Source organism: Scyliorhinus canicula, chromosome 5 (genome assembly GCF_902713615.1).
Source record: "Scyliorhinus canicula chromosome 5, sScyCan1.1, whole genome shotgun sequence".
Classification (NCBI taxonomy): domain Eukaryota; kingdom Metazoa; phylum Chordata; class Chondrichthyes; order Carcharhiniformes; family Scyliorhinidae; genus Scyliorhinus; species Scyliorhinus canicula.
In genome coordinates, this window is record NC_052150.1 from 58,347,328 (window position 1) to 58,360,494 (window position 13,167).

The 13,167-nt window shown below is 50.9% G+C and overlaps 1 protein-coding gene across 4 annotated transcripts in view; it reads right to left on the reverse strand.

Moving 5' to 3' along the window:
* The window catches only part of znf622 (zinc finger protein 622), a 118,324-nt gene that overhangs the window by 82,991 nt on the left and 22,166 nt on the right, over positions 1–13,167 (reverse strand). For all 4 annotated transcript variants that reach the window (XM_038797132.1, XM_038797130.1, XM_038797129.1 and 1 more), the window contains 2 exons: positions 11,438–12,052; positions 1,143–1,388 (listed from right to left, as the gene is read on the reverse strand). In XM_038797132.1, coding sequence (XP_038653060.1) covers positions 1,143–1,388; positions 11,438–12,050 — 859 coding nt within the window. In that variant the 5' untranslated portion in view covers positions 12,051–12,052. The remainder of the gene's footprint in view (positions 1–1,142; positions 1,389–11,437; positions 12,053–13,167) is intronic.

A 13,167-nucleotide genomic window follows, 5' to 3' on the forward strand; every position in this document is an offset into this window, starting at 1 on the left:
CATGGAATGTCACTGAGAAATGTTTGTCCTCTCAAGTGGCTGCAGTGATGCCAGTGTGTGGGTGGAGCTGGGCTCTGGCTCTGCGTTTTACTTTCATTTTAAGCTGGAAGCTGTTTCTGGCTTTGAGTTTTAGTTTCGTTTTCAATTGGAGAGCTGCATTCAAACCAAGGAGGTGTATTTTGGTCTCTCGGCATGCTAAAGAATGTCTCCAGATCACTTGATGATTTCAAAGTAATACCTGTTTCTGTAAGAAATGCAAACCTTCTGTATTTGTTAAAAAGAGTCTTTGACTGATGAATGCTGTTGGGAAAGTTACTAAGCGTTACCTATAGAGTGCTGTATCTTTGGGGGTGGTATCAATGTTGATGTTTGCTGTGTGTTTATAAAATGTTAACTGGATTCATAGAATAAACATTGTTTTTGTTTTAAAATTCTTTCGATCTATGTTGCATCACACCAGTAAAGTGGGCCCGTGTGCTCCCCATAACCATAATCTATTAAAAGTTACGGGTCAGGTGAACTCCATGAAATAATTTGGTGTTCTCTAAACCCTGGGTGCATCTGTAAAAGTTGGTAAGAGTTAATGTGGACATGCCAAATTTCCTTAGTTTCCTGAGGAAGTATAGGCACTGTTGTGCTTTCTTGGTGGTAGTGTTGACATGTGTGGACCAGGACAGATTTTTGAAGATGTGTACCCCTAAGAATTTGAAGCTGCTAACCTTCTCCACCTCAGCCCTGTTGACTCTGACAGGGGTGTGTGTACAGTACTTTGCTTCCTGAAGTCAATGACCAGCACTTTAGTTCTGCTGGCATTGAGGGATAGATTGTTGTCACTGCACCACTCCACTAGGTTCTCTAGTGAGAGGTATTCATACTGTGGGGTGAGGGAATGAATGCATCTTTCATTCCCTCACCCCACAGTATAAATATCTCCCACTTTCTATGCCTGTTTGCTTTGACAAAGGGTTACCTGGACTCGAAATGTTAGCTCTTTTCTCTCCTTACAGATGCCGCCAGACCTGCTCAGATTTTCCAGCATTTTCTCTTTTGGTTTCAGACTCCAGCATCCACAGTAATTTGCTTTTCTCATTGATTTATTATTGGGAACAGTCAAAATTTATACTGGATTCTCAGAGACTTACCCAGGTACTTCAGCAGCCCCCTTAGATCCACTAAATATTCAATGTCAGGGATAAAAAAACTATGGGATTTCGTCATGTGATCCATATTTTTCAATAAAGAACGAGAGTGGTGTGAACAGAATAAGCAGTCGGTGACTGGAATGGTGCCAACTGAAGAATTCTCATTCAGCTCTTTATCAGCTCGGCTCTCGTCATCCTTCAAATCATCCTCCAGGTCACTGACAGAATCCATATCCTCCCATTCACCTAGTGTAAAGAGCACAAAGTGCAAACCATAGTCATTTTTAACTAATTCTCTGCTGCTCTTTAAGTATTTATACTTTGAAGTTTGGAATAAGTCATTCAATGAGTTGGTTACACCGCAGTTAAAAACAACTGAGGGAGATAGGAAATGGTGACCACCAGATAGAGGAACAGTAGGAAGGCAGTGCAGGGGTCCCCTCCGGTCATCTCCCTTCAAAACAGATACACCGTTTTGGATAATGTTGGGGGAGATGGCTCACCAGGAGGTGAAAGCAGCCAGGTTCAGGGCACCGTGGCTGGCTCTGCTACGCAGGAGGGCAGAAAAATGTGTGGCAGAGCTGTAGTGGTAGGGGACTCAATGGTAAGGGGATTTGCAGATGCAAAGGAGACTTCAGGATGGTATGTTGTCTTCCTGGTGCAAGGGTCAAGGATGTCTCCGAGTGGCTGCAGGACATTCTGGAGGGGGAGGGAGAGAGCCAGCTGGCGTGGTGCATGCAGGCACCAACGATATAGGTAATAAATGCGATGAGATCCTACAAGCTGAATTTAGAGAGTTAGGAGTTAAACTAAAAAGCATGACCTCAAAAGGTAGAAATCTCAGGATGACTACCAGTGCCACGTACTAGTCAGAGTAGAAATGTCAGGATAGACAAGATGAATACGTGGCTTGAGATAGTGCAAGTGGGAGGGATTCATATTCCTGGGATATTAGAACTGGTTCTGGTGGAGATGGGACCAGTAAAAACCAGATGGTCTACACCTGGAACCAATGTCCTAGAGGGAGTGTTTGCTCGTGCTGTTGGGGAGGGTTTAAACTAATGTGGCAGGGGAATGGGAACTGGGGCAGGAGGTCAGAGGGAATTAAAGTGGGGACAGAAACACAAGGCAGTAAGGGGAAAAAAGTCACTCAGCGGGGTGCAGTGCTCTAACTGTGAGATGTGGGAGATTCATGATGCTTCCAGCGTTCCGGTCGACTACATCTGCAGGAGGTGTAACCAATGGCAGCTAGGTCGGAGCAGTAGTTGTATACACTTCGGAGCATGCAGGTGGCGGAAAGCTTCATAGATAGGAGTGAGAGACGTAGTCACACCCAAGGTGACCCAAGGTGTATACGAAATAAGGTAGGGGAACTGGCAGCATGGGTTGGTACCTGGGACTTCGATGTTGTGGCCATTTCAGAGACATGGATAGAGCAGGGACAGGAATGGTTGTTGCAGGTTCCGGGGTTTAGGTGTTTTAGTAAGCTCAGAGAAGGGGGCAAAAGAGGGGGAGGTGTGGCGCTGCTAGTCAAGGACAGTATTACGGTGGCGGAAAGGATGCTAGATGGGGACTCTTCTTCTGAGGTAGTATGGGCTGAGGTTAGAAACAGGAAAGGAGAGGTCACCCTGTTGGGAGTTTTCTATAGGCCACCTAATAGTTCTAGGGATGTAGAGTAAAGGATGGCGAAGATGATTCTGGAAAAGAGCGAAAGTAACAGGGTAGTTGTTATGGGAGACTTTAACTTTCCAAATATTGACTGGAAAAGATATAGTTCGAGTACATTCTTTGTACAATGTGTGCAGGAGGGTTTCCTGACACAATATGTTGACAGGCCAACAAGAGGCGAGGCCACATTGGATTTGGTTTTGGGTAATGAACCAGACCAGGTGTTAGATCTGGAGGTAGGTGAGCACTTTGGAAACAGTGACCACAATTCGGTGACCTTTACGTTAGTGATGGAAGGGATAAGTATACCCCGCAGGGCAAGAGTTATAGCTGGGGGAAGGGCAATTATGATGCCATTAGACATGACTTAGGATGTGTTGGTTGGAGAAGTAGGCTGCAAGGGTTGGGCACACTGGATATGTGGAGCTTGTTCAAGGAACAGCTATTGCATGTTCTTGATAAGTACGTACCAGTCAGGCAGGGAGGAAGGGGTCGAGCGAGGGAACCGTGGTTTACCAAAGAAGTGGAATCTCTTGTTAAGAGGAAGAAGGAGGCCTATGTGAAGATGAGGCGCGAAGTTTCAGTTGGGGCGCTTGATAGTTACAAGGAAGCGAGGAAGGATCTAAAGAGAGAGCTGAGACGAGCAAGGAGGGGACATGAGAAGTCTTTGGCAGGTAGGATCAGGGAAAACCCAAAAGCCTTCTATAGGTATGTCAGGAATAAAAGAATGACCAGGGTAAGAGTAGGGCCAGTCAAGGACAGTGGTGGGAAGTTGTGTGTGGAGGCTGAGGAGATAAGCGAGATACTAAATGAATACTTTTCGTCAGTATTCACTCAAGAAAAAGATAATATTGTGGAGGAGAATGCTGAGACCCAGGCTATTAGAATAGATGGCATTGAGGTGCGTAGGGAAGAAGTGTTGGCAATTCTGGACAAGGTGAAAATAGATAAGTCCCCGGGGCCAGATGGGATTTATCCTAGGATTCTCTGGGAAGCCAGGGAAGAGATTGCTGAGCCTTTGGCTTTGATTTTTAGGTCATCATTGGCTACAGGAATAGTGCCAGAGGACTGGAGGATAGCAAATGTGGTCCCTTTGTTCAAGAAGGGGAGTAGAGATAACCCCGGTAACGATAGGCCGGTGAGCCTAACGTCTGTGGTGGGTAAAGTCTTGGAGAGGATTATAAAAGATACGATTTATAATCATCTAGATAGGAATAATATGATTAGGGACAGTCAGCATGGTTTTGTGAAGGGTAGGTCATGCCTCACAAACCTTATCGAGTTCTTTGAGAAGGTGACTGAACAGGTAGACGAGGGTAGAGCAGTTGATGTGGTGTATATGGATTTCAGTAGAGCGTTTGATAAGGTTCCCCACGGTCGGCTATTGCAGAAAATACGGAGGCTGGGGATTGAGGGTGATTTAGAGATGTGGATCAGAAATTGGCTAGTTGAAAGAAGACAGAGAGTGGTAGTTGATGGGAAATGTTCAGAATGGAGTTCAGTTACGAGTGGCGTACCACAAGGATCTGTTCTGGGGCCGTTGCTGTTTGTCATTTTTATAAATGACCTAGAGGAGGGCGCAGAAGGATGGGTGAGTAAATTTGCAGACGACACTAAAGTCGGTGGAGTTGTAGACAGTGCGGAAGGATGTTGTAGGTTACAGAGGGACATAGATAAGCTGCAGAGCTGGGCTGAGAGGTGGCAAATGGAGTTTAATGTGGAGAAGTGTGAGGTGATTCACTTTGGAAAGAATAACAGAAATGCGGAATATTTGGCTAATGGTAAAATTCTTGGTAGTGTGGATGAGCAGAGGGATCTCGGTGTCCATGTACATAGATCCCTGAAAGTTGCCACCCAGGTTGATAGGGTTGTGAAGAAGGCCTATGGTGTGTTGGCCTTTATTGGTAGAGGGATTGAGTTCCGGAGCCATGAGGTCATGTTGCAGTTGTACAAAACTCTAGTACGGCCGCATTTGGAGTATTGCGTACAGTTCTGGTCGCCTCATTATAGGAAGGACGTGGAAGCTTTGGAACGGGTGCAGAGGAGATTTACCAGGATGTTGCCTGGTATGGAGGGAAAATCTTATGAGGAAAGGCTGATGGACTTGAGGTTGTTTTCGTTAGAGAGAAGAAGGTTAAGAGGTGACTTAATAGAGGCATACAAAATGATCAGAGGGTTAGATAGGGTGGACAGCGAGAGCCTTCTCCCGCGGATGGAGGTGGCTAGCACGAGGGGACACAGCCTTAAATTGAGGTGTAATAGATATAGGACAGAGGTCAGAGGTGGGTTTTTTACGCAAAGAGTGGTGAGGCCGTGGAATGCCCTACCTGCAACAGTAGTGAACACGCCAACATTGAGGGCATTAAAAAATGTATTGGATAAGCATATGGATGATAAGGGCATAGTGTAGGTTAGATGGCCTTTAGATTTTTTCCATGTCGGTGCAACATCGAGGGCCGAAGGGCCTGTACTGCGCTGTATCGTTCTATGTTCTAGGTGCAGACAGACAAATGGATGACTGCTAGAAAGGGCAGACAGTCAGTGAGGAAATTCCCTGTGGATGTTCCCCTCTCTAACAGGTATTCCGTGTTGGATACTGTTGGGGGGGAGATAGCCTATCAGGGGAAAACAGCAGCAGCCAGAACAGTGGCACCACAACTGGCTCTGTTGAACAGCGGGGAGAGCAAAGTGCAGGAGAGCGATAGTTCTCGGGGACTCTATAATAAGGGGCACAGATAGGTGCTTCTGTTGACGTGAAAGAGACTCCAGGATGGTATGGTGCGTCACTGGTGCCAGGGTCAAGGATGTCTGTGAACAAACACAGGACATCCTGAAGGGGGACGGTGAACAGCTAGAGGTCGGAGTACACATAGGCAGAAGAGGTACTAACGACATAGGCAGAAGAGTGATGAGGTCCTGCAGAAGGATTTCAGGGAGTTAGACAGTAAACTAAAAAAAGAGGACTTTGAGGGTTGGAATCTCAGGATTAATCCCTGTGCCACTTGCCAGTGAGGCTAGAAATAGGATAGTGCAGCTAAACACGTGGCTAAATTGGTTTTCAGATTTCTGGACCATTGGGATCTCTTCTGGGGCAGGTGGAACGTTTATAAGAACGACGGGTTCCATCTAAGCTGGAGGGGCACCAACATCCTGGCTGGGGGTTTGCTGGAGTCATTCAGGAGGATTTAAACTATATGGCAGGGTGGTGAGAACTAGAGCATTAGCTTAGAAGGTGTAATAACTGAAGGGGAAATTGTACTCAACAACAATCCGTCACCTCATGGCCCTGCATATCCCTCACTCTACCAGTACCATCAACCAAGGGATCAATCAGGAGTGGAGGAGGTTATGCCAGTAGCAGCAACAGCCATATGGTAAAAATGAGGTGTCAACCTGGTGAAGCTGCAACACAGGACTACAAGCAGGCTAAACTGCAGAAACAGCAAGTAATAGACAGAGTTAAGCGATCCCACAACTAACAGGATTCATCAAAGCTCTGCAGCTCTCCGACATCAAGTTGTGAATGAATCATGAAATCATAGAATTTACAGTGCAGAAGGAGGCCATTCTGCCCATCAAGTCTGCACCGCTCTTGGAAAGAGCGCTCTTCTTAAGCCCAGGCCGCCACCTTATCCCCGTAACCCAGTAACCCCACCTAACGTTTTGGACACTAAGGGGCAATTTATCATGGTCAATCCACCAAGGCTGCACATCTTTAGACTGGGAGTAAACCGGAGGACCTGGAGGAAACTCACGCAGACACAGGGAGAACGTGCAAACTCCACACAGTCACCTGAGGCTGGAATTGAACCCAGGACCCTGGGGCTGCGAGAAGCTAACCACTGTGCCACTATGTTTTTAATATGTTGCCTCTCACTAATACGTCCACTCATTTCCAAGTGGGACTGAATCCTGTCTCGAAGATCCTCTCCAATAATTTCCATACCAGTAGAGTAAGGCTCATAAGACCATAATACACAGGAGCAGAATTAAGCCACTTGGCCCATGAACTCTGCTCCGCCATTCAATCATGGCTGATATTTTTCTCATTCCCATTCTCCTGCCTTCTCCCCTTCTCTCTCCTTCTTAAACAGTGGTGTTACATTAGCCACTTTCCAGTCCTCTGAGACCCTTCCTGTCTCCATTGATTCCTGAAAGATCACCACCAATGCCTCCACAATCTCCTGAGCTTTCTCTCTTAGGACCCTGGGGTGTAGTCCATATGTTCCAGGTGACCTATCCACCTTCAGACATTTCAATTTCCCCAGAACCTTCTCCTTAGGTGATGGCCACTGCACTCACCTCTGCCCCCTGATTCTCCCTGAGCTCTGGCATCCCACTGGTGTCTTGCACCGTGAAGACTGATGCAAAGTAACTATTCAGTTTGTCTGCCATTTCTTTGTTTCCTTCTCCAGCCACGTGTTCCAGTAGTCTACTTTGCCCCTCTTTTATATTTTTATCTTTTATATATATTGAAAGAAACTCTTCCTATCTTTGTTTATATTACTAGCTAGCTTGCACTCATATTTCATCTTCTCTCCCCTTATTGCTTTTTTAGTTGTCCTCTACTCGCTTTTAAAAGGATTCCCAATCCTCTGGCTTCCCACTAATCCTCGACACTTTGTATGCTTTTTGCAGATGAAGCCTAACTGGTGTCTTATACAGTAGTCCCCCGTTATACCGCGCTCCGCAATACCGCGGTTCGCGATATACCGCGGGGGGGCTGATGGACCCCAACTGTCAGTTGCGTCAATTTCAGCGGCCGGCTCCGGAGAGGGAAGCTGCTCTCACTGAAACAATCAGCCGGCCGCTGAAATTGACACTGCTGGCTGCTCTCTCCCTCCAATCCAACTTTTAAGTTTTAATGTTTCTGATTGGAGGGAGGAGAGCAGCCGGCAGTGTCAATTTCAGCGGCCAGCTGATTGTTTCAGTGAGAGCAGCTTCCCTCTCCGGATCAAAGTGAGCCGGCCGCTGAAATTGCCACTGCCCACTGCTCTCTCCCTCCAATCAGAAACATTAAAACTTAAAAGTTGGATTGGAGGGAGAGAGCAGTGGGCAGTGTCAATTTCAGCGGCCGGCTCACTTTGATCCGGAGAGGGAAGCTGCTCTCACTGAAACAATCAGCTGGCCGCTGAAATTGACACTGCCGGCTGCTCTCTCCCTCCAATCAGAAACATTAAAACTTAAAAGTTGGATTGGAGGGAGAGAGCAGCCAGCAGTGTCAATTTCAGCGGCCGGCTGATTGTTTCAGTGAGGGGGGGGGCGGCTGTTGGGGGGGGGAGGGGGGGGCGGCTGTTGGGGGGGGGGAGGCTGTTGGGGGGGGAGGGGGGGGCGGCTGTTGGGGGGGGGAGGTGGGGGGGGGGCGGCTGTTGGGGGGGGGAGAAGAGGGGGGGGCGGCTGTTGGGGGGGGGGGGGAGAAGAAGAGGGGGGGGGAGAAGAGGGGGGGGAGAAGAGGGGGGGGGGAGAAGAGGGGGGGGAGAAGAGGGGGGGAGAAGAGGGGGGGAGAAGAAGGGGGGGAGAAGAAGGGGGGGAGAAGAAGGGGGGGAGAAGAAGGGGGGGAGAAGAAGGGGGGGGAGAAGAAGGGGGGGGAGAAGAAGGGGGGGGGAGAAGAGGGGGGAGAAGAGGGGGGGAGAAGAGGGGGGGGAGAAGAGGGGGGAGAAGAGGGGGGGGAGAAGAGGGGGGGGAGAAGAGGGGGGGGAGAAGAGGGGGGGGGAGAAGAGGGGGGGGAGAAGAGGGGGGGGAGAAGAGGGGGGGGAGAAGAGGGGGGGGAGAAGAGGGGGGGAGAAGAGGGGGGGAGAGAAGAGGGGGGGAGAAAAGAGGGGGGGGAGAAGGGGGGGAGAAGAGGGGGGAGAAGAGGGGGGGAGAAGAGGGGGGGAGAAGAGGGGGGGAGAAGAAGGGGGGAGAAGAAGGGGGGAGAAGAAGGGGGGGAGAAGAGGGGGAGAAGAGGGGGGGAGAAGAGGGGGGTCGGGTGTTGGGGGGCGGGTGTTGGGGGGGGCGGGTGTTGGGGGGAGAGGAGGGGGGGCGGGTGTTGGGGGGGAGAGGAGGGGGGGGCGGGTGTTGGGGGGAGAGGAGGGGGGCGGGTGTTGGGGGGAGAGGAGGGGGGGCGGGTGTTGGGGGGAGGAGGGGGGGTCGGGTGTTGGGGGGGGTCGGGTGTTGGGGGGGCGGGTGTTGGGGGGGGCGGGTGTTGGGGGGAGAGGCGGGGGGGGCGGGTGTTGGGGGGGAGAGGAGGGGGGGGCGGGTGTTGGGGGGAGAGGAGGGGGGGCGGGTGTTGGGGGGGAGAGGAGGGGGGGCGGGTGTTGGGGGGAGGAGGGGGGGTCGGGTGTTGGGGGGGGTCGGGTGTTGGGGGGGTCGGGTGTTGGGGGGGGCGGGTGTTGGGGGGGGCGGGTGTTGGGTGGGGGGGCGGGTGTTGGGGGGAGAGGAGGGGGGGCGGGTGTTGGGGGGGAGAGGAGGGGGGGCGGGTGTTGGGGGGGAGAGGAGGGGGGGGCGGGTGTTGGGGGGAGAGGAGGGGGGGCGGGTGTTGGGGGGAGAGGAGGGGGGTCGGGTGTTGGGGCGGCGGGTGTTGGGGTCTCGGGTGTTGGGGCGGCGGGTGTTGGGGTCTCGGGTGTTGGGGCGGCGGGTGTTGGGGGGGGGGGTGGTGGGGGGGGCGGGTGTTGGGGGGGAGAGGAGGGGGGGGCGGGTGTTGGGGGGAGAGGAGGGGGGGCGGGTGTTGGCGGGAGAGGAGGGGGGTCGGGTGTTGGGGGGGGTCGGGTGTTGGGGGGGTCGGGTGTTGGGGGTCGGGCGGGGTGTTGGGGGGGGGGAGAGGAGGGGGGGGCGGGTGTTGGGGGGGGAAGAGGAGGGGGGGGCGGGTGTTGGGGGGGGAGAGGAGGGGGGGCGGGTGTTGGGGGGGGAGAGGAGGGGGGGCGGGTGTTGGGGGGGGAGAGGAGGGGGGCGGGTGTTGGGGGGGGAGAGGAGGGGGGGCGGGTGTTGGGGGGGAGAGGAGGGGGGGCGGGTGTTGGGGGGGAGAGGGGGGGGGGCGGGTGTTGAGGGGGAGAGGAGGGGGGGGCGGGTGTTGGGGGGGAGAGGAGGGGGGGGCGGGTGTTGGGGGGGAGAGGAGGGGGGGCGGGTGTGGGGGGACCCCCCTGCGGGTGTGGGGGGGACCCCCCTGCGGGTGTGGGGGAGACCCCCCTGCGGGTGTTGGGGGAGAGAGGAGGGCCCTGCGGGTGTTGGGGGACGGGGGAGGAGAGGGGGGGGGGGGGGGGGGCGAGCCGGAGGGTGTGGGGGGAGAGGGGTCTAGTTGGAGGATGTGGGGGGAGAGGGGGCAAGCCGGAGGGAAAAAAAAGAAATTGACACTGCCGGCTGCTCTCTCCCTCCAATCAGAAACATTAAAACTTAAAAGTTGGATTGGTGGGAGAGAGCAGCCGGCAGTGTCAATTTCAGCGGCCGGCTGATTATTTCACTGAGAGCAGCTTCTCTCCGGATCAAAGTGAGCCGGCCGCTGAAATTGACACTGTTTTAATTAGATCCACGATGGGGGTTTTAAATTTATTTAAAAATCTATGCTAGCGCTTCCCATTGTGAGTCTACGGGGGTCTGACCTCTCCCCCCGCCCCCCGTAGACTCACAATGTATGAAAGTGGAACCCAAGATCACAAAGTCTCAGATCGAGAGAACCAATTAAGTAAACTCAGGGTAACGTCTCACATGATGAACACTGTTATCATAGAATTTACAGTGCAGGAGGCCATTCGGCCCATCGAGTCTGCACCGGCTCTTGTAAAGAGCACCCTACCCCCTACCCAAGGTCAACACCTCCACCCCATCCCCATAACTCAGTAACCCCACCCAACACTAAGGGCAATTTTGGACACTAAGGGGAATTTATCATGGCCAATCCACCTAACTTGCACATCTTTGGACTGTGGGAGGAAACCGGAGCACCCGGAGGAAACCCACGCACACACGGGGAGGATGTGCAGGCTCCGCACAGACAGTGACCCAAGCCGGGAATCGAACCTGGGACGCTGGAGCTGTGAAGCGATTGTGCTATCCACAATGCTACCGTGCTACTGGTCTCAGCTACTGGACACAAGTTGGTCATCACCAAACCATCTATTTGGTTACTCCATACAATGAATGTTCTTCCCAATTTCTTCACCTCATTCTGCACTGTAAATTCTATGATTCTACGATCGCTAATATAAATACAAATTATACTACTAGGAAGGGAGTTCATTATGGAGAACACTTTGGCATGATGAGAAAAGACATGTTGTGCTCGGTGATATCTTAAAAAAAACATTTTTTACATAATGGAGGATGCAAAATGATCACACAAGGGTCTGAAGCTGACAAATGTCACCCATTTTTAGTAAGTTGCTAATTAACAGTGGGATAACATATTTAGTGTACAAATGGTAATTAGAGTCTGCACAAACATGAGAAGATTCATTATGTGGTTGTTTGGGTGCACTCACTAATCTATCAAACCGACATGTTGGTCACTGATGAATTGCTAAATGAGCTAACCTGTGTTTTGGGATTAGCATTTTTCTTTAAAAAGTATAAGATTGAAACTTCAGTGCAAAGCATATTGTACAGATAATTATTAAAATCTAACAAGAAATAAGATGCTTTTTGTCATTATTTACCATCATCTTCCACCAACATTGCCTCCTCATCTGAGTACTCACGCTGGTCCAGTTTTATGGCTTGTTGTTCTAACCAGAGTAACCGAGGAGGCTTGTTAGGCTTTTTCTTGCTCTGTTGCACTTGTTGGCTGCTAACTTGCAACTGGGAGCCTCCAGTCGCTGGGGCAACAGTCTTTTTCCTTATTGAGGGTGACAATTGGGCCTTTACAGCCTGTTGAATGGCTGTATTCAATGCATCATTGTCCATTCTCTCCTTGCTTAATCCCTTCTCCACGTTTTTCGCATTGAGCCTTTCCATCTCTTTACTTGCAATGCCGGTGGCCTTCTTTTCCGTGTCCTGGTGTTTCTTGGATTTCAAATGGTTTTCGTAGGCATTGAATGTGGCAAATCTTTTGCCACAAGATGTGCAATCTGTAGCAGTCCCCTTGTTCCGCTCTTCGACAGCTGCTCTCTGGGACTGTACGCGTTCTTGAAAGTTCTCAGCTGTAACTGGAGGCATGTCAGCTACTTTACGCTTCAGGTTATACCTGTGCCAGTCTGTTTTATAGTGCGATCGCTGAATCTCAGCATCAGCAAAAGCCACACGACACGTGATGCAGGTGTAGGAAGACATTGCTGAAACAGAAAGCACATTTCGAATTTAGAAAATGAAATCACTTCCACAGTCCAGTCACAAAACCAAGAGAACCTCCATGTGTTCAGTGCCTTTCACAGCCTCAGGATTTCCAGAGGATTCTTCAGCATCGGTTCTCTCCATAAATGTGCGGGTTAGGTGCATTGGCAATGCTAAATTGCCCCTTAGTGTCAAAAAGGTTTGGTGAGGTTACAGGGATTGGGTCAGGCGTGGGCTTGGGTAGGTTGCTTTTTCCAGGGTCAGGTGTGGACTTGATGGGCTGAGTGGTTTCCTTCTACACTGTAAATTCTATGATATGGGGGGAAAGCGGGATTAGGCTATTGAGTTGAATGATCAGCCGTGATCATAGAATCATAGAATTTACAGTGCAGAAGGAGCCTATTCAGCCCATCGAGTCTGCTCCAGCCTTTGGAAAGAGCACCCCACTTAAACCCACACCTCCACCCTATCCCCTTATCCACCCTAACCTAGTAAACCCACAAAACCCACCTAACCTTTTTGTACACCAAGGGCAATTTAGCATAGCCAATCCACCTAACCTGCAATTCTTTGGACTGTGGGAGGAAACCGGAGCACCCAGAGGAAACCCACGGAGACACGGGGAGAACGTGCAGACTCCGCACAGACAGTGACCCAAGCCGGGATCGAACCTGGGACCCTGGAGCTATAAAGCAACTGTGCTAACCACTGTACTACCGTGGTGCCATGAATAGTGGGGTCGGCTCGAAGTGCCGAATGACCTCCTCCTCTCCTATTTTCTATGGTTCTCCTCTCAGATACTCCTTGAAATAGTATGGCGGGGGGTGAACTTAGAAGGTATAAAAACTGAAGGGGAAATAGAGAACAAAAATAAGAGAAGAACATCACCCGGTCTGCTTAAACACAGTTATTTGAAGTGTATTTGTTTCAATGCCAGAAGTATAGCGGGTAAGGCAGATGAACTTAAGAGCACTTATTAGTACTTGGAATTATGATGTTGTGGCTATCGCAGAAACATGGTTAGAGGAAGGGCAGGATTGGAGCTGAATGTTGAAGGATATAGATCTGGGATTGGGGAATGAGCCTGAACAGGTGGTTGAGAAGTGGCAAATGGAGT